At 40.3% G+C, this 22,417-nt stretch overlaps 1 protein-coding gene across 4 annotated transcripts in view; it reads right to left on the bottom strand.

Annotated features, from left to right (window-relative positions):
- Positions 1-3,760: 3,760 nt before the first annotated feature.
- kcnip3a (Kv channel interacting protein 3a, calsenilin) overlaps positions 3,761-22,417 on the bottom strand; it is a 78,771-nt gene continuing 60,114 nt past the window's right edge. For 2 of the 4 annotated variants that reach the window (XM_079636657.1, XM_079636658.1), the window contains 7 exons: positions 12,320-12,444; positions 9,128-9,197; positions 8,946-9,016; positions 7,351-7,458; positions 7,131-7,235; positions 6,971-7,033; positions 3,761-5,139 (listed from right to left, as the gene is read on the bottom strand). In XM_079636657.1, the coding sequence (XP_079492783.1) occupies positions 5,092-5,139; positions 6,971-7,033; positions 7,131-7,235; positions 7,351-7,458; positions 8,946-9,016; positions 9,128-9,197; positions 12,320-12,444 (590 nt within the window). In that variant the 3' untranslated portion in view covers positions 3,761-5,091. Of the gene's footprint in view, positions 5,140-6,970; positions 7,034-7,130; positions 7,236-7,350; positions 7,459-8,945; positions 9,017-9,127; positions 9,198-12,319; positions 13,072-22,417 lie in introns of all 4 variants that reach the window. The other 2 variants (XM_079636655.1, XM_079636656.1) reach the window with 2 other exon arrangements.

Genomic DNA, 22,417 nt, shown 5'->3' with positions numbered 1-22,417 from the left:
GACCAGAGTGACCCTGAATTTTGAACATAATTGGAACGGCTTTGTAGAAGAAAGAGTTAGGCTAACCATGTAGGCCTACATCATTTATAGGTCATCATGCAACATGCAATAATAGCTTATATGCTACTGTAGCTTATCTTAAAACCCAATGCCTGTAATTTGTATAAATACATTTACAGTCAATAAGTAAATAGTTAAAAAGTTAAATTAGTTATTTCGGTTTAAACAAGTCTGTATTATACTGCTTATTTTACATGAATTCCATTGTATTTCTACATTGTCTAAAGTTTTACCTTAAAATTTCAACGATGTCATTCTCGCTCAAATACTTTTTTGGTAACACTTTATTTTACAGTGTCCTTGTTACACGTTACATGAAGTTACTGCAGTAATAACTATAAATTACATGCGACTAACCCTAAACCAAACATAATGATCCTAACCCTAACCAAGTACATAGTTAATTGTTATAACTCAGTACTTAAACGTACAGTATCCCTACACTGTAACACAGACAACTTAAAATAAAGAATAACCACATTTTTTTTTATAAATCTCACCCAGCTGGCTGTAAATGGCATAAATCAATAAATGTATTTCTGCTCAGAAATACACATACAGGAAGTGATGTCACTCCTGGAAAGAGCAGCAGGTGAGAGGCAGACCTGAACAGACGGGGAAATAAACGGAAGTAGTGCTGTCATAATACACCAACAAGAGCTAGACAGTGTTGACTACGTCGTCTTCCTGGTTGTTTAAGAGTTCAACGGCCTGAGTCAGTGGCTAATCTATGGGGTTAATTGATAGATGCAGGTTAGTGGGTCTAAAGGCCTCACTCAGATTCTACATGTTAACTGGTTTACAGTTCAATGAATCACAGGCGATGTCATAAGAAACAAGATTGATATATCATGGGAAATGTTAAGATGAACGGCCAATAAAAAAGATAAATGAGAGCTATAAGGTGAAAAGTACAGAGGTTAGAGAAGAGAGATTATATTCCCTAGTTAGACACCCAAAGCAAACGAAATGGAGACGTGTCTCCAGCATGAACCAAAACACACACAGATTTGCAGAAACACTGAAAAATGGGGATAAACGTTTCTGTAAGGACATGATATATTATAAACATTCTCTACCCACAGATATCATGTTTTGGAAGGCAGATCACACATACTGTATGGAGAGTGGTAATCTGACTTCCCATTTCTGGTTTGCTTGGGTGAATTTTGTATTGTTATATACATGGGATTTAATGGTTTTATAAAATATTTATATAACATATAACATAAAAACATATTTTTGATCACACACACCTTGAAGGTTCAACCCTTTTTTAGGCATTGTAGGCAGTTAACTCAAACAAAATTGTGGACATGATCTGAAAATGCTAAATGATCTTGAAAAAGTTGTCAACTTGTACTGTTAGCTGTAAAAAAAAAAAGATCGTCATAAATCAACTCTACAAACAATTTTAGAGTAGAGTAAATCAACTCTGCAAACAATTTCCAAAACTGCACACACAAAATGCCTCACATCTCCTTCAAAATGTAACACTGCATTCAAAATACCATAAACACATGTCAGAATGAAGCATTTGCATCAAATGGCAAACACTTCTTTAGTAAATTTTTTGATTTACTAAAGCCATATCACCCTGTAGCCCAAGACTGGTTGACCACTGACGCTAAGCAGGGCTGAGCCTGGTTAGTACCTGGATGGGAGACTCCTGGGAAATCCAGGTTGCTGCTGGTAGAGGTGTTAGTGAGGCCAGCAGGGGGCGCTCACCCTGTGGTCTGTGTAGGTCCTAACACCCCAGTGTAGTGACGGGGACACTATACTGCCAAAGAGCACCGTCCTTCGGATGAGACGTTACTGTAAACCGAGGTCCTGACTTTCTGTGGTCATTAAAAATCCCAGGATGTCCTTCGAAAAAGAGTAGGGGTGTAACCCCGGCATCCTGGCCAAAATATGCCCAGTGGCCTCTGTCCACCATCATGGCCTCCTAATCATCCCCATATACTGAATGGCTCTCCTCTCCACCAGTAAGCTGGTGTGTGGTGGGCGTTCTGGCGCAATATGGCTGCCGTCACATCATCCAGGTGGTTGCTGCACATTGGTGCTGGTTGAGGAGATTCCCCCTTCTATGTAAAGCGCTTTGAGGTCTCAGAAAAAGCGCTACATAAATGTAACAAATTATTATTATTATGTAAACACTGTTGTTCTAAATCTAAGGTCTTTAGATTTTTGTGTCTTTCATAGACTTATATCTACATTTCAATACAATGTTCTACAGTGAAAGTAATCTGCTGAGAGGGATAACAAGTACACTGTAAACACCAATGCAATGTAGAAACAGAAAATATTTATTAGGCCAAACATTACTGTTGTATACAGTAGCATACAACAAAACCATAAACATGTAAACCAAAAGTATATTCTTTAGAATACAGTAAAGAACACAATTGTGTGTGTGGGGTCTCTGTCCATTGTTGGCATCTATTGTTCAAAACTGACCTTTGACCTATTTATAGGCCTGCGATTGGTTAATGATCAGCAATTACTGTAGTATTTGCACATGTGAGGAGTGTGTGTGTTGCCTGGTGAATAAGTAAAGCATTTTGATTGGTTGTGTTTAGAAAAGGAAAGCAAATCACTTCCTGTTAGATTTTTGTGTTTTAGGTAGAGAATTGTGTGTAGTGTTTTGAAAAAAGTGTTTAATGCAATTGAAAACTGAGTCAAAGGCTGAGAAATAGCTTATGGTTTTTGGAGATTTGGTGTGTAGTTTTGCACTTTGAGTGAGAGGTTTCAAAAATCGTGTGACATGAAAAGATTTTGTGTGTAAGCAGCAGTTGGAAAAAACTGTAATAAATCTGTTTTACACAAGTAGCCAAACACAAAACAGTTACACTCGGGATCGTAAGGACACAAATGTCCCCCATTGAAACCCAAAACAGCAATCTTTAATCCCAGGGCCATTTAACTTTAAAATTATGTAATATTTGTTAATATATATAGGCTTTCATTCTGTTGGCAAGGCTTCAAAATTGAAACTTTTACTATTTCTTTACCAGATGGTGCCATTTTCTCAGGGTTGGCCTTTATCACATATACTCGCTTTAGTCCTGTTTTCTGCTTCTACATATTACAGTAAAGAGCCAATTGGATAAAATAGTGTGTGTGCGTGTAATATTTGAGAGTGAAAAGAAAAACTCCAGTACTGCAAATCACAAATCCAACCACCAGTGGAGTTTTGCTGGCATCTAATGGGGGAAAATATGGTACTGCACCCAAACAAAATCTCACTGAAAGCTAATTTTTTTGAGATATCAACCTCAAATTCGGAACACAACTTATTTAGATGTATGGATTTAATTTTCTAGCAGTTTTAGGGTTCAACATGTTTAATAAATTATGTATTTATATTGTTCATAAATCATTTCAATAAATTAAAACCTCTATATATTTTTTTGGTTTTACTTTTTAAACGTTTTTTTTTTTTTTTTTTTACTTCAACAATAATCTGCCACGGGTCTTCTTTAAAATGAGACCAAGCTACAAAAATTTTATGACAGTTTTTGGACGTTTTTGTCCTCTATGAACCTACTTTTTTTTAAAATTGCCGCACGAATGGCCTGTTTAAGGAAAAGCACTAAGAATAACTCACTGTCATTGGCTAAATGACACAACTTCCTTTCTCTCTTTAGAGTGAGTCCATCATTAAAAGCATCCGTAACATTAACAGAAACACACTGGTTTTGATCAAGAGTAGTGCATCTTTTATTCATTAGATCTACATGAATCTGCATCTGTTCCAACCAAATAAACAAAAAATAAAACAATAATAGCTTTTACAATTTAGGTCTTTCTGAAAGTGAACTGAAAACAGACTTTTAATTTACTCTGAACTTTTAACTGAACTTTTATTCTTTTATAGGTGTGCAATAGTTATATAAATAATAATAATATATAACCTTTACAAAACAATATGTAGGCAAAAGAAAAAAATTAAGATAAACAAGCCTCTCATACAGTATATTTATATCAGTCTGTTTCAAATATATATATACAGTATATAGCAAAATCCAAATTATTATTATTTTTTTAAATAAGCATAATAACATTTGTAAACCACATTTTTCATAACCTGGACATGTCCGTTCATGCCCAAACCCTGCATTCCATTAAACACTGCCTGACAAATAAATACATTCCTGAAAATAAAACACATACTTCAATACTTCTAAAATGCCTATACTGTAAATATAATTTGTATATACCTCATTGCTGTGCAAAAATCAAATGTGACCAAACAAATGATCCTGGCCCCACTGATATGTGCAATACAGGTTTGAGCAGAACTTATAAACACTGGCACACACTATCTAACTCCACGCATACAGTTGCTTTAGTTTGCTTACAGTTTTCTGTGGGACCTACTGGCTTACAAGGAAAAATAAATGTACAACTTTTGTCAGTCTCCATGCAAGAAAATCACAAATATCTCACATATCTGGAAAGGCATGCTTCAGGTCATTCTTCATCACATTTATTTTGTTCTTTTGGTGAGTATTACGTGTAGTCTCGTGTGCTTCAAATCGTCATTTGGTGCTAGATGCTCCTTTGGGTCCCTTGAAATCCATAGTTGCTTTACTCTCCTTCAAACTATGGTGTCTTGAGAAGGTTGAGATTGAGTCTTGTAATGTCCCTCATTCATAAGGCAGAAGAAAGCAGTCCGAAGTGTTGGAGACTCCATTGGAATCCATCAACCAGTGATGCAAAATGTGGCTTTGCTACTTTATTCAGATCAGAAAGTTCCACCACATGGTTGCCAATGAGCAACAGGAAGGATCCCAGCCGTCCAGGCTTTTCTTATTAAAAGTAGTCCTGCTGTGAAGTACAAACTGTGAAGCCATACCGTAGGCTATGTGTTGGTCTATATACGGTTCTACGGAGTGCAGCGGGCATGGGAGTAGTGCTACAGGACAAGACAGACAGTGACTGCTGTGCTAGTTTGGTATATAGACACGTGGAGAGAACTGGTTTGGGACTTTGAGGGCTGCATCAGCTTTAGATTGCTCCACAGCCGTCCTATATCACATTCTCAAAGAGCTGCATGGAGTTCATGATGTTTTCGTCCTGGAAAGCAGAAAGAAACAGTTATGATGTTTGTAATGGTTGGTTTGGCATCAACCTTAACCCTTTCCTTGCCATTGATGGGATTTTCCAGCTTTCACTGTTATACTGTAGGGGGCAATACTTACATTCAAGCGTTGATAAAAAAAGAATGCATGAAGCTAGAATAACATATGTAAATATCTACAATATGTAATTTTTTTCGCCGCTAGGGGTCGCTAACCTTTTACAATAACAAAGGCGTACGTTGATAACGCAAAATTCCATTGGAATTATAGAACTTGTCGTTAGCTTATGGATCTAATCATATTTATGGATGCGTGAATACATTTTTGTTTTTAACAGGACTGTGGGATAAAGTAGGGGGCGATTGCTAATGAGAGACAGATATCAGCGTCACACGCGAGTCCCGCGGATATAAAGGAATAAGGACCCGACGAATGAAACTTGTGAGGTAACGCAGCGCTGTTTCACTTGGTCTCTACACTATTACACTAAAATGCATTTGAGTGTGGGGAAAGTTATAATGTTATTCTATGTGTTAGTTTGTTGGCTATATGAGACCAGCAGTAAAGCTAGATCAACATTAGAATAACATACAGATCATATTCTAACATTTCATCATGTTGAGCTATATAACATTGATTCGTTTTATGTTGCTCACCTGTCTAATAGTCTACATGCAAGAGCTCTGTCACGCACGCCACGCTGATAATGTTCCTTGTTTTAGTTCTCCTTAGTTTTTCCCCAAAGTCTGCTTGCCAACAACAACAACAGTGTGAGCTTGCCGCTAGACGTAACGCAGTTGTCCACGTCTGTCGCCATGGTTACTATCGCAGTACGAGCGGTCGGAAACCAGGGATAACGCGGATATTACGTCATTGACAGGCGACAAGTGAACAGGGATTGTGCGACGGCCTATTATTTAAAATTGGAATTTCTCTGAAATAAAAAATCTTTGGGAACTTTTGGGATATTGTAAGTACACAACTGCAAGAAATATATCAAACTGTGCAAGTGATTTTTGGATATTTTATTACAAAATTCTTACATATTGTATCTTTAAAAGCAGAGACTCTGTTTTTTCTTTTGACATATTGTATGTTTAGATATTCATTCATTCATATCAACAAAATATTCTGGAGGCCATTTACGATTTGTGGAAATTAACAAAAAAAATGCTGGTGGTGGCTGGCAACTATTTACATACATTTTGAATTGAATGTGATCACTTACATAAACATGGTTATAATATACAATTTTGCACTAAATAATGCAAACATTGACATCTGAAGGGATTTAGGAATATTTATGTATGCTTTAGCAGCACTGAACTGAATGTGATAATTCACATAAGAATGGATTTATTAATATATCGTATATTGATTTTGACATTGAATGGAATGCGATCCTTTTCATAAAAGGGATTCACAAACTATTTACAAATATTACAAAAATTAAATGAATGTGATGATGTAAAAAAAGATTTTAGAAACATTTTACACACATTTTCACATTGAATTGAAAGCAACAATTTACGCATTAAACTGTTAACACATTTTGCACTGAATTGAATGTGATCATTCACAAAGAAATAGTTATATGAACTGTAAGAAAAATTAATTTACATAAGCAGCATTTTACGAGCAATTCACATACATTTTCCATTGAACTGAAAGCGATCATTAACATGACACTGGTTTTATGAACTATTTACTCAATTTTCACATCAAATTGAATGTGATCATTTAAAGAATGTAATTTTTTTCATTTATGTGAGAATGGTTACAAACATTTCAAGCACACGTGTGGGTAAATACTAATATCAACTTACTTTCTGACAGGTCTCAATAAACTCCTCAATGGTGACCACACCATCTCGATTTCTGTCCATTTTCTATAAGAAAGTTAAAAAGTGTAAACGTTCTTAATGCTCCTGTAATATAGTGTGTGTTGAGTGTCTTCATATTCATAAATGTGCTTGTTATTGGTACCTGGAAGAACTTTTCCACATGTTCAGATGGAGCTTCATCTCGCACACTGGGGTATGTGTACCTGCCCATCATGTCGTAGATTGACTTCATGATTAACAGCATCTCCTACATGCACACAAACACACACACACACACATGCCACTTATTACTCTTTGAATCCGCTTGACAATATCAGTGATATAACCTCTGGAGCATTACAGCATACAGGTTTGGTAAGCACCTCTTTAGTGATGTAACCATCCTTGTTGATGTCGTAAAGGTTGAAAGCCCAGTTGAGCTTTTCGGTGACAGATCCTCTCAGCAACACGGACAGACCAATCACAAAGTCCTGCCAATGAGAGCAGCCGAGTCAGGGAAAAGGTAATAAAGAAACACTATAGCCCCTTTCACACAGAACGTTGATCCCAGAAAATTGCCATCGAATTGCTAGAGTGCCTTCTGTGTGAACGTGAACACGTCCCGGGATTGATCCCAGGATGGGGACCTAGTAACATTGCTGGGAACAGTCCCGGAATGCGCCCTGTGTTAACAAAAGGCAGGACCAATGAAAATCAGAAAATCATCAGAAAAAAAAAGCACAAGCGTGGTTTCTCGAGAGAGAAATCGCAGATCATAAGCAAACTTAAAGTCCTCATGAAATCAGAATATACGTTTTTTGGCTTTTAGTATGAATATGTTAGCCTTACTCTTATCTATAAGCTACAGTAGTGTGCTTCCAAAACAATGACAAAATAATTCACATTTACAAGATATAAGCATCAAAACTTACAGTCTCTCACTTCCGCCAATATGGATCAATGATTTTGAGGACATCACTCTGCACTTCAGCTTCTCATCAGACTTTCTGTCCAATCAAAATCTCTCTAGAATCTGAAGAGTCCCGCCCACTACATTATAAATAGACGCTGAAGCTGCGGCTGAAATCGGTCACTTTTTTGCACATTTACTATTTTCTACATGATGAATGGTACATAGTGCACTATATAGGGGATAGGGAACTATTCAGACAATGTAAATATGTTGGGGCGAATGAAGTCTGGTTTCACTTTAGTGTCACGCGAAACGCAGCAGCACACACACAGTCTGCTCCGGTCCAGAGACACGATAGCACAGAGCGGACCGATTGAGTCGGCGCAGACCAGAAAACGTATCGGACCCATTTGAATTCTGCTCCGAATGCTATATTTTAATAGTCTGACAAGCTAGTCCCACATCAAGATGTTGGGTCTGGGAACACACCATTGGCAGGGCTCAATCCGAGGGGCGGGATAAACGGTTGTCTTTCAAATTCCCTCTGCACGCGCTACAACCAACCAGAGCAACGAAGAAGGTGACATAGTCCGAACACATCTTCCTTTTTTAAGAATGACTTCAATGCCGTTCTTTGTTTTTTTCTCAAAGAAAAGCTTAACTCCAAGTCTTCCATAATGTGAAATCTGATTCGAAAGGCCGCTGTTAGCCAGCAGTGATAAACTAAACGCTATTGGCCATTTTTTAAAAAGGGGATGAGCTGTTCGATATGTCCTGCCCTGATTTCCTGTTTCAGTGGAAATTACGTCAACACATTGAATAATGCTGCGACATTCAAGACACTGCAGGCCTTTAAGAAGCTTCAGAGACATTACACGTCACATCACATCCTGATGTCCTGTGTCTTTACGGGATGTGTGTGAACGCATGCACAGATTCTAGAAAATCACTGGCAGTGTGAATGAACCAAAATCAAATGATCCTGGGACAACTCCCGGGACACATTATCAGTGTATTTTCTGGAATCTCTGTGTGAAAGGGGCTCACGAGTAAAGGAATTCTCACCTCAAAACGAATGGAGCCATTTCTGTCAAGATCAAATGCATTAAACAGGAAATGGGCGTATGTGGTGGCATCTGAGGGAATAATGAAAAATAGTTCAGTAAGATATAAAACTTGAAATTAGTCTCCAATTTGAATTCATGCTGAACCAATATACAGATTTACTGAAAAACATTTGTATTTACCCCCTTGGGGAAAGAACTGAGAGTAGATGGTCTTGAAAGTTTCCTCATCAACCAAACCACTTGGGCACTCCTTAAATGGAAAGAGAGGCACATCTAATTAAACATCTAATTAAACAGATAATGGACTAATTCTCACTGTGCCACATCGGCAGCTCATGAAGGCTTTAAATAAGAGCATTGTGCTCATTTTTTGCCCTATATTGTGCACATCTGCTTATGCAAACAGAAATAACAACATTTTCAAGGCCAAAGCTTCTCTGTAAATATGAACTGCCATTTTTTTTATTTTTTATTATACTACTATTGTTTGTGCTGCAAACATGAATGACAACTCAATAGTGCTGCTTGTTGAGGATAGGTGTGCTAATAGTTTTTAAACAATCAGGTTGAGTTGTCACCAGTTGGACAGTAAAATGGGTGAAAGAAATACACTTATGTTAAAGGGATAGTTCACTTTAAAATTAAAATTCTGTCATCATTTACTCACCCTCAAGTTGTTTCAAACCTGTATTAATTTATTTCTTCTGCTGAAGACAAAGAAAGATATTTTGAAGAATGTCAGTAACCAAACAGTAGTCTGTACCCATTGACTACCATAGTATTTTTTTTTCCTACTATGGAAGTCAATGGGTACAGACTACTGTTTGGTTACTGACATTCTTCAAAATATCTTTCTTTGTGTTCAGCAGAAGAAATCAATTAATACAGGTTTGAAACAACTTGAGGGTGAGTAAATGATGACAGAATTTTAATTTTAAAGTGAACTATCCCTTTAAGGGAGGAACTCAAGTCCAGTAGGCTCTTTTGACTTGATGGGCCAGTGAGAAACCACCTAGCAAGCAACCATCCAGAATACTCGGAAAACAACCTAGCAACAAACCCTAGAAACTACTCAGCAAACCCCCAGAATTTGCAAAAAAGAAACCACCTAGCAATGACCTAGCAACCACCCAGAATACTCTAGCAATACACTCGCAATTAACCGCATAGTACAGTAAATAACAACTTTTTTTGCAGTTCTGTTTGGAGTTAGTCATACAAAAATTAAATCCCTTTTCTTTAAACTTAGTGCTTAGTTAAAATTTAGTGGTCAAGGCATCACTTTTTCTATATCATCGATTTTTTTCAGTTGACAGGGAATGTTCTCAAAACTCAAAAGTTATGAGCAAACATTCTTCCAGTAGGACATTCGTTCAGAGTTATCTGACATCTTTAATAATGTTCTCAAAACGTTAGCTAAAAAAAAAACGTTATTCATGGAACATTTTTATTTTTCTGAAACGTTTTAGTTGGACATTCATCAAATGTTTTTTTTTAAATGTTACTTCTGTAATGTAACTTTTAATTCTGTAAAAACGGTGACAGTGACATATTCTATGTCAGTGCAAGTTAGTCTGGGACTAGGCTTAAGGTTCGCGTGTTTTTAGCCAGCTGAAAACGCTAAGCGTTCTGCTGAAAACGCCAAGCTGTGGGCGCTTGAGAGCGTTTTGGCAGTGCAGCGTTTTTTGACAGTTGAGACACTTTCATGCTATGATATGGAATATCCGCGGAAGTGTTACTAGTATCTCATTTCAGATAGTTTGTTTCTGTAATGTTTCTATATAATAATTTCGATATAAAGTATTTACTCTGGCTCTTGTTTTAAATTATTTTTTTCCGTTATTATGCTTGTTGTACAACATCTGTTGATGTTGTATGTGCCGGTTGGTCGGTCTTGATTTGTCCCGCCCATCCTCCACGGTGATTGGAAAGCAATGACAACAATGAGCACTGCGTTTTACCCATAGACAGTATAAGATGGACACAGCGACCCCATAGATTTCAACAGAGAAAAGTGAAGCCCATTTGAAGCACTCACTTCCTGATCGCCAGGCGTACTGCGCAGACTCAAACTGAGCTTGACGACGTAGATGTGACGTGGGTCTACTAGTAGCTGTGCCGAGGGAAATCTGAATCATTCCCTTCCGAATCTCGCAGAGACGGAGAGCGTGAGTATTAGCTGTCCATGAGCTAAGCAGCAGGAGCAACTTTATGAATCTCTATGGGCTTCTCCCTTGACTTTATGCCTCCACGTCCCCCCGATTGCTTGCGAGCTTCTCCGCCTGTCTATACGGTAATTTCTCTTCAGTGCAACAGAGAGTCGCGTGGGTATGACGCAATCGTTAGCCTATTTTTACAAAAACGGCTTCTACGAAGTCATAACGTAAGATACAAAGTAATGGAGCCTTTTATACATTGTCGTGTTTCTTTAGAAATAAATAATGGACAAATGGAGTCTTTGGACCCTTCAGATGTAAAGTTATTCGCTGTCAAAGTGACGCAAAAATGAATGGGAGTCAATGGAATGCTAACAGCAGGTGAAGTTCTGCTACAATGGCGGCTCCCGCGGAGGCTTCAGTTTCCGGCGGATGGATTACCCCCTTGGTTTTACCCAAAGTTGCAAAGTTGAACATTCTTCAACTCTTGCCGACCAGTAAAAAAAAGCAGAGCACTCAGCGCTTCAGCGTGAAATAGATGCTCACAGCCTTGTTACGCTCCTGCCATTTTAAAAACACGGCGCTCCCATTGAAAACAATTGGAAAAATATGCGCCTCGGGAAATCCGCTTTGGTGAACACAAGGCCTAAGCCTTGTCTGTAAAACCAGGGGATATAATATAATGTAATGTAATGTAATAGTCATAATCCTTCCTCAGTCACTTCGCACTACATTCCCCATAATCCTGGCTCACACCTCTTCTAATCATCACACCTGTTCATTATCATGTAATTATCTCTAATTCCTATGTTTTCAGTCTTTGGTTATCGGTTGTTGTTCATGTATGCTATGTTATGCCCGTCTGCCTTTATGTTTGATTAAATCACATTTATTTTGTATCCAGTCTTCATCATCTTCAGTCTTGTGAGAATAATACAATATAAATATAGTTTTTATTATCATTATGATTAATAAATGCTCCTTTTTTTATTGTACAGCACAATAGTGTAGTATTGCAATAATAAGATATTTCTTTATTCATTTAATACAATAATATCTATTTTAATAAATGGCAGGTTTTCCTTTTTTTTCTTCTTTAGCTGATCACATGCCTGTACCTTGCAATGGTCTTAAAAGTTTTACCACTGACCAAACACCGTAAATACTGACCTCAACATTAACCCTGGTTTTCCCCGTCTCCTTCACAGACACTTACATTTTTGAAGCCCCGATAAAGGGACTGCAGCTCCTTCTTGGTGAATTTGGTCTGAGCCTGCAGCTGGTCCAGACCCTCAGGCTGATGCCTCACCGTGGACAGCTCTAGGTCACTGTCACTGCTGTCTATGGGAGAGAAAGAGAGAAAAAAGAGAGAGGAAGAAGGGGAAAGCAGAGAGAAAAAGAGGGAAGGGGTCGGGAAGGGGGTGAGTGTATGGGATGCAGGATGGGATGGGGTGAGAGAGCATTTTAAAGAGGGAGACAGTGGTTCCGAGGAGAGAGAGAAGAGGAAGGGGGATGAAAGCAAAAGAGTTAGCATAAAAGTCAAAGACAGGCAGGAAGAGGAAAGAGATGGAGGTTTGATTGACAGGGTGTCACTTTCTTTTTTGATTGATTGCTGATGTCAATGTGAATTACTTCAATTTGAGAGTTTCCATACTATTGCACTAAATCAATTGTAATTGGTGGGTTTAACTATTTGCTTTCCTGTAGCTCAGTGGTAAGAGCATTGCGTTAACAACGCAAGGTTGTGGGTTCGATCCCAGGGGATTGCACATATAAATGTATAGGATAATGCAATGTAAGTCGCTTTGGATAAAAGCGTCTGCCAAATGCATAAATGTAAATGTAAATGTAAATGTTTCCTCTCAGCTCTGCTAATGTCTGGATAAGAGTTAGCATAATCAATCACATAATGAAAAAAGAGCTAAAGAAAAGAAGGTACTAAAATGGGCCGATGCTTACACTCACCATCTTAACATAAACAGACAAAAAGTGAGATGGGTGGTAGAGAAGGACAGAAAGAGTCAGAGAGAGGGAGAGAGAAAAAGAAAAGGAGTTAAGTCAGCCACAAAATTAGAACAATAATCACAAAAAAAGATGGAGGAAAAGAATAAATTAAATGAAAAACTATTAAATTAAACACTTAAAGTTAAAGTACTAAAACTGAAAAAAATTAATTAAATAAATTAAAGCTAAGCATAAACTAAAAATTACAAAAGTATTAAGTAAAACAACACTGTAAAAAATTCTATGATCATTAAGTTATGACAACGTATGTTTTTACATTGCTTTAACTCATCAAAATAAGTTCAATTTTCAACTTTTATAAGTTACAAGATTTAACTGAATTTAAGTCAGTTTAATGTAAGTTTAAAATGTCAGTTTAAAATGTTAAAATGACTTAAACATCCAAGTTTATTGTTACAAATGTAAGGCAGCAACGTTTTTTACAGTGAAAATTACTAAACTCAATCAAAATATTAAATACTATAAAGTATATAAATAATATACTAAAATATCACTGCAAATAATGAAGCTTTAAGGAACATAAAGATATTAAAATGAATTCATTTACACCAAAATATTAGCTTTTTAAGCTTCAATCTAACAAAAATTTGTGAGATTTATGCTTATTACAATAAAACATTTTTATGAGGTATAATAAAAATCAACTAAATTTAAGATAAATTCTCTGAATATTATATGCAATTTTGCCTCTCAAAGTAATTCTGTTTTAAGTTTAGATATTTTGATAAAATTCCACCGATGACGTCTATTTAACCCATAATATTCTTTTAAGGTCATGTAAATATATGACTTATAAACAATATCAAAAGGCTCCATTTTCAACCAACCCCTGAAATGACGTTTGCTAGTGACTCACTCTCTCTCTCTCACCTGTCTCGGTTATGTCTATGAGTCCGAGCAGATGCATGAGTTTGAGAAACATTAAGACCAAGCAGACGATGCCCACGGTCTGTAACCCCTCTGTCTCCCACCTCACACTCATCCTGACACTCTGTCCCTCAACACTCTTTCACTGCACGTCTTCCAACACTTGTTCTTCCAGGTCCTGTTATAGACTGTAAATTCCACAAGCTTCATGAATGACTCATAAAAATCCAGTAGAGCCGATAACACATTTGAGGCACAAAGACGGGCAGAAGTCCTGTGTCGATAAACATTGGTCCAGATGTTTTTCCAAAAAGGTCAATAAAACATGGATGTCATCTTGTCTTAGCCTTGTGTCCAAAATGACTTTGAAGTCCAGATATATGCTGGTAACTCTCCTCTCTCATTATTTCTTTGCCTCTATTCTTCTCACGTCTATTTAAAAGTTCACTCTGACACAATTTTCCGAGGGAATTGAGAAAACTCCTACTCAGGAGACAAGTTTGTCCCAATTAGATTTAGACACAACCCTAACATGAATCTTGAACTTTGACATGATACAAATTATGCTTTAAATGAGACACATAAACTTTCACATAAATACATACTACAATAAATATTTCAAATAAACGTTCCCTGACAAAAATAAAAAAATAAATATGATTTTTAATTGGCTTTTAGTCTGAAATGGAATTTAATATTATGCCCTTTTACAAAGTCTTGATTTTGATTTGGGGTCATCTAGAATAGGATACCCTGCTTTCATGCTTGAATGTTCAAAACCCACATTATTTTTCACAAAGTTTACACTGTTGCTGTGATGATCAGGTTCTGTTTCTGTGTGTTTGGACTTTGTTTTATTTCATTCAGTTTCCTTGATTCCATGTGTGCTTATTGTCTTCAATTATCCCTAGCCTGCTTTATTATTAGTTCCTTTGTTTCAGGTGTGTTGCCTTGTTAGTTTGTATGGTCCCTCTCGTTTATGTCATTTGCCCCAGCTGTGTCTCGTTCCCTGTTCCCCTCTGTGTATTTAAACCCTGTGTTCTGTCTTGTTCCTTGTCAGTGATTGTATGTACGTTCCATGTGAGTTTCCCGGTTCCTTGTTATAAGTTTATTCAAGTTCTGAGTGATTAAAGTCTACTTGCATTTAGATCCGACTACCGTCTTTGCTTCCACGCAATTCTTGACAGTTGCAGCACCTCTGTTCACAGTCTGACTGAAGCATTGTTAGCCAACTATGGTCGCAAGTTCTTTCGTTACCAATATTACCAATATTCCGTCATTAACAATATATCAACGATTTGGCATTTCCCGAATCCATAGTTCCAATGAACGCAAACAGCACCACAAACTTACATGGTTAGAACTACAGCTCTTAAGCGGTGTTTGGAAGCATAGTTTCTTGTTAAAAATGACACGTTGACTTAAATAGATCATGCTCTTGGGCACTAAGTGCAAGCTAACATTCAGGACATTCTATTGCTTTTCAGGATCCATTTCCATATCCATTTTAATCTATGTATTAGCGTGTCAATAATCAGTGTGGTTTTTGAGGAGTGTGCGCATGTGCATAAATGCATAAGGGAACCCCGGAGTATGACGTACAGCATGAGGGAACCCGCGATGAATGAATTAAACAAAATGTAAGGAAACAAAAACAGTGAAGTAGTCCTCAGTTTGTTACCACAGCATGTCAGAAAAAATGTGTTATGTGGAGAAAGCTGCTGACTGAATGAACCTCATGTGGACGGGAGTAAAGTGTACGCCAAATAACGTGATTACAAATCAACGGCTTTCTGTTGTTTATGCTAGTTAACTACAATAATATAAAATACAAGCAGAAGTTATTACTCCACCACCGGCACGATGCCATTAATTCTCTATATTGTTGAACTAACATGGTTCAAACGACAGAGGTGCGACTGGTGTCGTTACTACTTCGTTTCTACAACAATGCATTGTATTATGTTGGTTAAGCAGTGAGTTACGTTGTTGTATGGGAAACACAGCCCTGATTAGTTCCTATTACTAGAAAGCCCCTCCTTTTGAAAAGCGCAGTGAGCTCTGATTGGTGGGGGCTGGATCAGTGTTGTGATTGGTCTACTGCTTCGAGCGTGTTTTGGAAATGTCACGCCCTTAACCATTACCACAAGAGAATACCATGAATAACTCCCTTTGGGGTGGACTCTGTGCTTTGTAACTTTGCAGACCCTTTTCATGCTCACACAGCAACATTACAGTAAAGAAAGTTGAAAATGTAGAAAAGCATAATAGGTCCTCTTTAATATTTGAAGTTGTTGGAATAGATACACACTCATAAGGTGCCCTAAATCCTGCTTCCCTTGCCTTGTGAACCAGTTTCCCACGACTAATTATTCTCTCTGTATTTCAGCCTTTGTGATATGACAGTGATCTACAGAGACTGTTCTTCATTTATCCTCCTACTCGCAGCCTTATTCACTGCTCACTTGCCAAGTGTGAGCTTTAAGATTTTGTATTGCACAACAAATTTATGACAGCAGAGCGGAAAAAATGAAAATTTTCAGAGGGAGTTGAAAAATACAGCTTCTAAAGTTTTCAGTTTTGTAAGATCATGAACAGTGTACATGTATTTTAGAGGTCAAAGGTCAACGAATCTTTACCATTAAGGCCCATTAACACAGAGCACAATAACTATAACGATAACAATATTAGCGTCTACACCACATTATATTGTTCTGTTTATTCTAAGCACGTGCTTGTCTTCCGCTTTAAATGCTTGAGCGTGTTATAGCAGGATTGGTTCTGATTGACTGTCAATGTATTCATTGTTCATCAGCTGGATAAAATTGTTCTGAAACTGATTCCAACGATATTGTTTCTCTGTGCCGTTATCGTTATAGCTGTGGTGTGAACTCTGCTATTCTTTAATATTGAGAATGATTTTTAGAACTATATCTTTACCATTATATTTGAACGGGCATTTAGAGTGCAAATATGGTCCAGATGGGTCTTGAACTGAGCCCTTCAAGTCATGTCATCAACTGCGATATAGGCTTACAACCCTGAAAACCAAAATATAATTTGAGAGCATGAAAATAAAAATAATAAAAATTAATTACATTTAAATATAATGCTAGTACATTTGTAATAATAAATATAGCCGCAAGCGGCAATCATCAGAGTCCAAGCACAAATGGTCTACAACTCAATTTCCAGAAAAGTTGGGATATTTTGTAAAATGCATTAAAACCAAGAATCTGATTTGTTAATTCTGTTTAAACTTTATTTAACCCACAAACGTACAAATAATAGATTTCCAATCACTGGCCAACTTCATTGTATTTTGTAAACAAATTTTAATTTTGATGGCTGCAACACACTCCAAAAAAAGACAGGACACACATGTTTACAACTGTCACATCACCTTTCCTACACTTTTTAATTATTCGGGAATTTAGGTTTGAAGTGAAGATAATGGGTAGACGCTCAGTCTAGGTGCTAATTCTGGGTTTATCACCAGGTTCACTCAGATGTGTCGGCCAGAACACCACTTAAGGCCAAATATTCCAGAGTATGAAATGAAGAGCTGAGAGAAAGTTCTTATTATTCCATTTATTCTTTGCTTTTTCTTGTGTGAGTGAGTTTGACGGTGAATGTAATTTTGAGTGTGTGTGGTTTTTTCCTCATTTACGCACACTCTGAAGAAAAGTTTCCCTCACAATTATCATCCGACCGACGATCTCTATCTTACAGCATACTAACAACTGTGACAACCAACCGACTATCTCTATCGTACTGCATACTAACTGTGCAACGTCAGATATACTATACAAACCAGCGCGCGCTTTACCGTCACAAGCACTGAATACACGGGAGTAAACATGAAACATAAAGCACAATATGGTCTAAATACTAAATAATTAGTACTAAATAAAAGCAAAACTAACATAACTTTGGGGCCTTTTCTACAGCCGCCCCCGAATGTATGTAATACATTCGCTCATCATTAAAGGCAACAAAGTTCTATGGCTGGGGTGTAGTGGCAGGAGTGGAACCATCTCCATCTTCTCCAGAAGGAAGTGCAGGGAGGACAACCAGCCTGGCAACTGGCCGGGTGTAGATTCTCTCCTTCACCTTAACATCAGCGGACCTGATGTGCCCGTCAGGGCTGGGATGAGTCTTGACTACTTTCCCAATGGGCCAGAGGGCCCTCGGAAGATGTGGATCAGCGATCATCACTACACAGTCCCCTGCAATATCAGCTGGTGTAGCCTGCCACTTCTGGCGAGCTTGCAGACTCGGCACATAGAGTCGGATGAAACGGGCCCAAAAGTGATCAGCCAAGATTTGTGAGTGTTTCCAGCGGCGGCGACAGATGAGCTCACTTTCGGGTAGACTACCTGAGGTAGCGAACCATCAGGCCGCCCCATAAGAAGAACACTGGGAGTCACTGGATCTGGGTCGCTGGCATCTGAAGACACATAACCCAAGGGCTTACTGTTAAGGATCCCTTCTACCTCAGTAAGTACGGTGCGAAGCACTTCTTCTGGAACAGGCTGAGCACCGACTGTGGCATAGAGTGCGCTCTTAACTGAGCGTATCTCCCTCTCCCACACCCCTCCGAAGTGGGGAGCTGCTGGGGGGTTAAAGCGGAAGGAGATCTTCTGTGGTGCAAGGAGATGTTGTAGTTCATTAGACATTCCAACGAAGGTCTCACGGAGTTCTCGCTCACCTCCCTTGAAATTTGTCCCCCGATCGGAGAACAGCTCTGCAGGCGTTCCTCTACGGGCAATAAACCGTCGAAGGGACATCAGAAAAGCATCTGTATCAATAGAGGTAAGGAGGTCCAAGTGCACCGCCCTAGTGGTGAGACACTTGAAGATGATCCCCCATCTCTTCTCTCGGCGCCGGCCCACTTTGATCTCAAATGGCCCAAAGCAGTCCATCCCTGTAGAATAGAAGGCGGGCTTGAAAAGGCGCAGACGGGCTGATGGCAGGTCTGCCATCTTCGGCACTGCAGGTTTTGCCCTCCATCGCTGACAGTCAGCGCAGCTATACTGGTAGCGGCGGACAGCCTCACGCCCTCGCAGGATCCAGAAGGAGCGTCGAAGCTCTGCGAACACCCGCTCTGGGCCTGGGTGGCGGAGGCGGTTATCGAAGTCTTTGATCAAGAGCATAGACACTCGATGACCTGGATCTAAGATGACTGGATGAAGAGTGGTCAGTTCTAGGCCTTCTGCTCGACGGAGTCGTCCTCCAACACGAATGAGCTCTCCCTTTTCATCCAGCTCTGGAGATAGAGTGCGAAGTCGACTGCTCCTGGGGACTGGTTTACCAGCTTTCAGGAGGCTGTACTCCTGCTGAAAACTATCCCTCTGAGCCCTCTGAAGTATTAACTGTTCAGCCTGTCGGTAGTCTTCAGCTGTGGGCTTAACATTAGAGTTGGCCGCCCCATGCAGCTCCTGCACTGTCCCTTCCAGCAGCTCCTTCCACGAGCCGTATTGGTCCACATCTGAAGTCGACTGGCTTGATGCAACTGCGGCGACCCCACAGAAGATAGACTTGCGCAGCTCTGTGGTATCTTCTGCTTGGTCAACAGTGGGGTCTACTGGCCATGAGTCTGGACTGGTCAGGAGGAAGGCAGGTCCCAGGCTCCATCTATTTGGCTGAACAAGCTCTCGCAGCTTCTTGCCTCGTGTTACATCATCAGCAGGGTTTCTTGCGGTATCAACATATCTCCAGGTATGCTCGTCAGTCAGCTCCTGTATCTCGGCCACGCGGGTGCCCACAAAGACCTTGAACCGGCAGGATTCAGACCTCAGCCATGTCAGCACCGTTGTGGAATCTGACCAAAGGGTTGTCCGATCAATGTGGATGGTAAGCTCCCTCTTCAGCACCTGTGAGAGCTGTGCACCAGTAAGGGCAGCACAGAGTTCTAATCGAGGCATAGAGTGAAATCGCTTGGGAGCGACTCTGGAACGGGCCATCAGGAATGACAGATACACTTCACCGTGTCTGTCAGTGGTCCGGAGGTACGCCACTGAACCATAAGCCTCTTGTGAGGCGTCGCAAAATACATGCACCTCTCTCTGAAGACCGGAGATGTCCACGGACTTCGACAAGTACGGTCGGGGCAGGGTGACTTGAGGTAAGACTTGTAGTTCTTCTTCCCAGTCTTTCCACTGCTGCAGAAGCTCCTGCGGTAGTAGTGGATCATCCCATCCCCTGTGTTTGTCCCAAAGGTGTCGAACAATTATCTTAGCCCTGGTGGTGTAGGGTAGGATGAACCCCAAGGGGTCGTACTGACTCGCCAGCACCTTGTAGATATTACGCATCGTGGGAACACCGTACTCCACATGACGATGCTTGTAACCAAGGACATCAGTGTGGAAGAGCCAGCTTAGCCCTAGAGTAGATTCTGGGGTATCCGTCTTGTTCTGAGCCAGCCATAGCTCAACACTAGCAGAGCAGCTCTCTTCTGGTAGATGACTTATTACACCTGGTTCGTTGCTGGCCCACTGACGTAGATCAAAGCCTGCAGATGCAAGAAGGGCTCGTAGTTTGTCGACTAGATGCCTCGCCTCAGCAATAGTGGGGACACTCTGGAGGCAGTTATCTACATAGAAACATTTCTGAACCGATATCCTCACCTCTTCATCTGGCTGGCTGTTATCGGAGACGTGACGTTGTAAGGCGAATGTGGCACAGCAGGGGCTACATGTTGTACCAAACGGTAGCACCTGCCACTCGTAGACTGCAGGAGGTCCTTCTTGACTGATGTCGCGCCAAAGAAACCTGAGCAGAGCACGATCTTCTGGGAGGAGGCGAACTTGGTGGAACATGCCTCTGATGTCTCCACTAACTGCAACTGCATGCTCTCGGAATCTTAGCAGAACTCCCAGTAGTGATGCTCCTAAGGTCGGCCCAGGCAGTAGATGATCGTTGAGGTTCTGCCCTCGATACTGATAGGAGCAGTTGAATACCAGCCTATTCTTGCCATTATGGCTCACCATATGGTGAGGGATATACCATTCCTCACGACCCTCCTCGTCGGAAACTTTCGGTCCACACTTGATGACAGAGCCCGCCTTTATAAGTTTGTCCATCTCCACTCTGTAGGCTTCTGCCCGTACAGGATCTCTGGCCAGTCGCCTCTCTACACCTCGTAAACTGGGCATTACGGCTTCTTTAGTAGCCTGAAAGAGCGGCATGTCTTTCCGGCGGAGCAGCGGGGTTGCGTAACGGAGAATGCCATCAACCTCTACCCTGATGGTTTTGGCCTCCAGGATGCTGATGGCCTCTTGGTCCTGCCTTGAACGAGTAACTAGTTTCTCGCTTCTGAATGGAACAGTGTCGACCTGCCATAATCTCTCAACATGTTTCATCAGCTCGCTCGCCTGGGGTGTTACTGTTGTAAATAAACACTGCTGTGGTTGGGCAAGGTGACGGACTACACTCGCTGGGCCCTGCAGAGTCCAGCCCAGCCTTGTGCGGATGGCAGCAGGCCCACCTGGAGGTCCCAATCTGACAGGTTCAATGGGAGTGACGAGATGGGGATGGTCACTCCCAATAAGAAGCAGGGGCTTGACATTTATAAGAGTCCGTATGGGAAGGCCAGTGAGGTGCTTGTAGGTGCTCCGGAGTTGCTCCATGGGGTAAGTATGGGCAGCTAGTCCAATACGACTACTGGTGAATGCACCTATAATCTTGAACTTGGTCTTTGGCTTTGATGGCGAAGAAATGGAGAACGACACTGATGCACCACAGAGGATCTGCACTTCTTCTCTAATTGTGCGTAATGGTAGGTCCTCTTGAATCCCCTGCACACCTAACTTCTCTGCAGCATCTGGCAACAGCATAGTTCTCTCTGAACCGTCATCAAGTATTGCATAGGTGTTGATTGATTGGTCACCATGGTGAATGCGGACTTTGACAACTTTCAGAAGGACCCGACTGCCTTCAGTGGGTCTGTCTAGATACAGAACCTCTGTAGTGCCCCTTGTGCCTTGGCTTTCTGCTGCCAGTGTTGACGCTGCCACCTTGGGTGACCTCATATTCACCTCATGCAGCACCTGGAGGTGTTTTCCTTGGCAGAGGCTGCATGTCTTTTTTAAGTTGCACTGGGCCGCCTGGTGTGGCCGTGCACATCGCCAACATCTCTTGTTACTCTTTATCCATTCAGTTAGCTGATCCTTTGTTAGCCTGGATACCTCTGTACACTGGCTAAGGTAGTGTTCCTCGTTATTGCAGAATGGACAGTATGGCTTGCTCTTGTTCCATTTGAAGGAGCTGCTTGGCACTGGAGCCTCAGGTTTCTTAGCGGTGTCCTTCACACCATGGAGAACAGTGGTAGGTAGCTTGCCCTTCCTACCCTCATGTCTGGACACTGGCTTCTCCCGAGCTCCTCTCACAGCTAACTGTCCTTCAGAGTCCTGACACCAAG

Source organism: Phoxinus phoxinus (assembly GCF_949152265.1).
Source record: "Phoxinus phoxinus genome assembly, chromosome: 15".
Taxonomy (NCBI): domain Eukaryota; kingdom Metazoa; phylum Chordata; class Actinopteri; order Cypriniformes; family Leuciscidae; genus Phoxinus; species Phoxinus phoxinus.
Note: the sequence above shows the minus strand (reverse complement) of the source record. Positions and strands in the feature narration are given on the sequence as shown.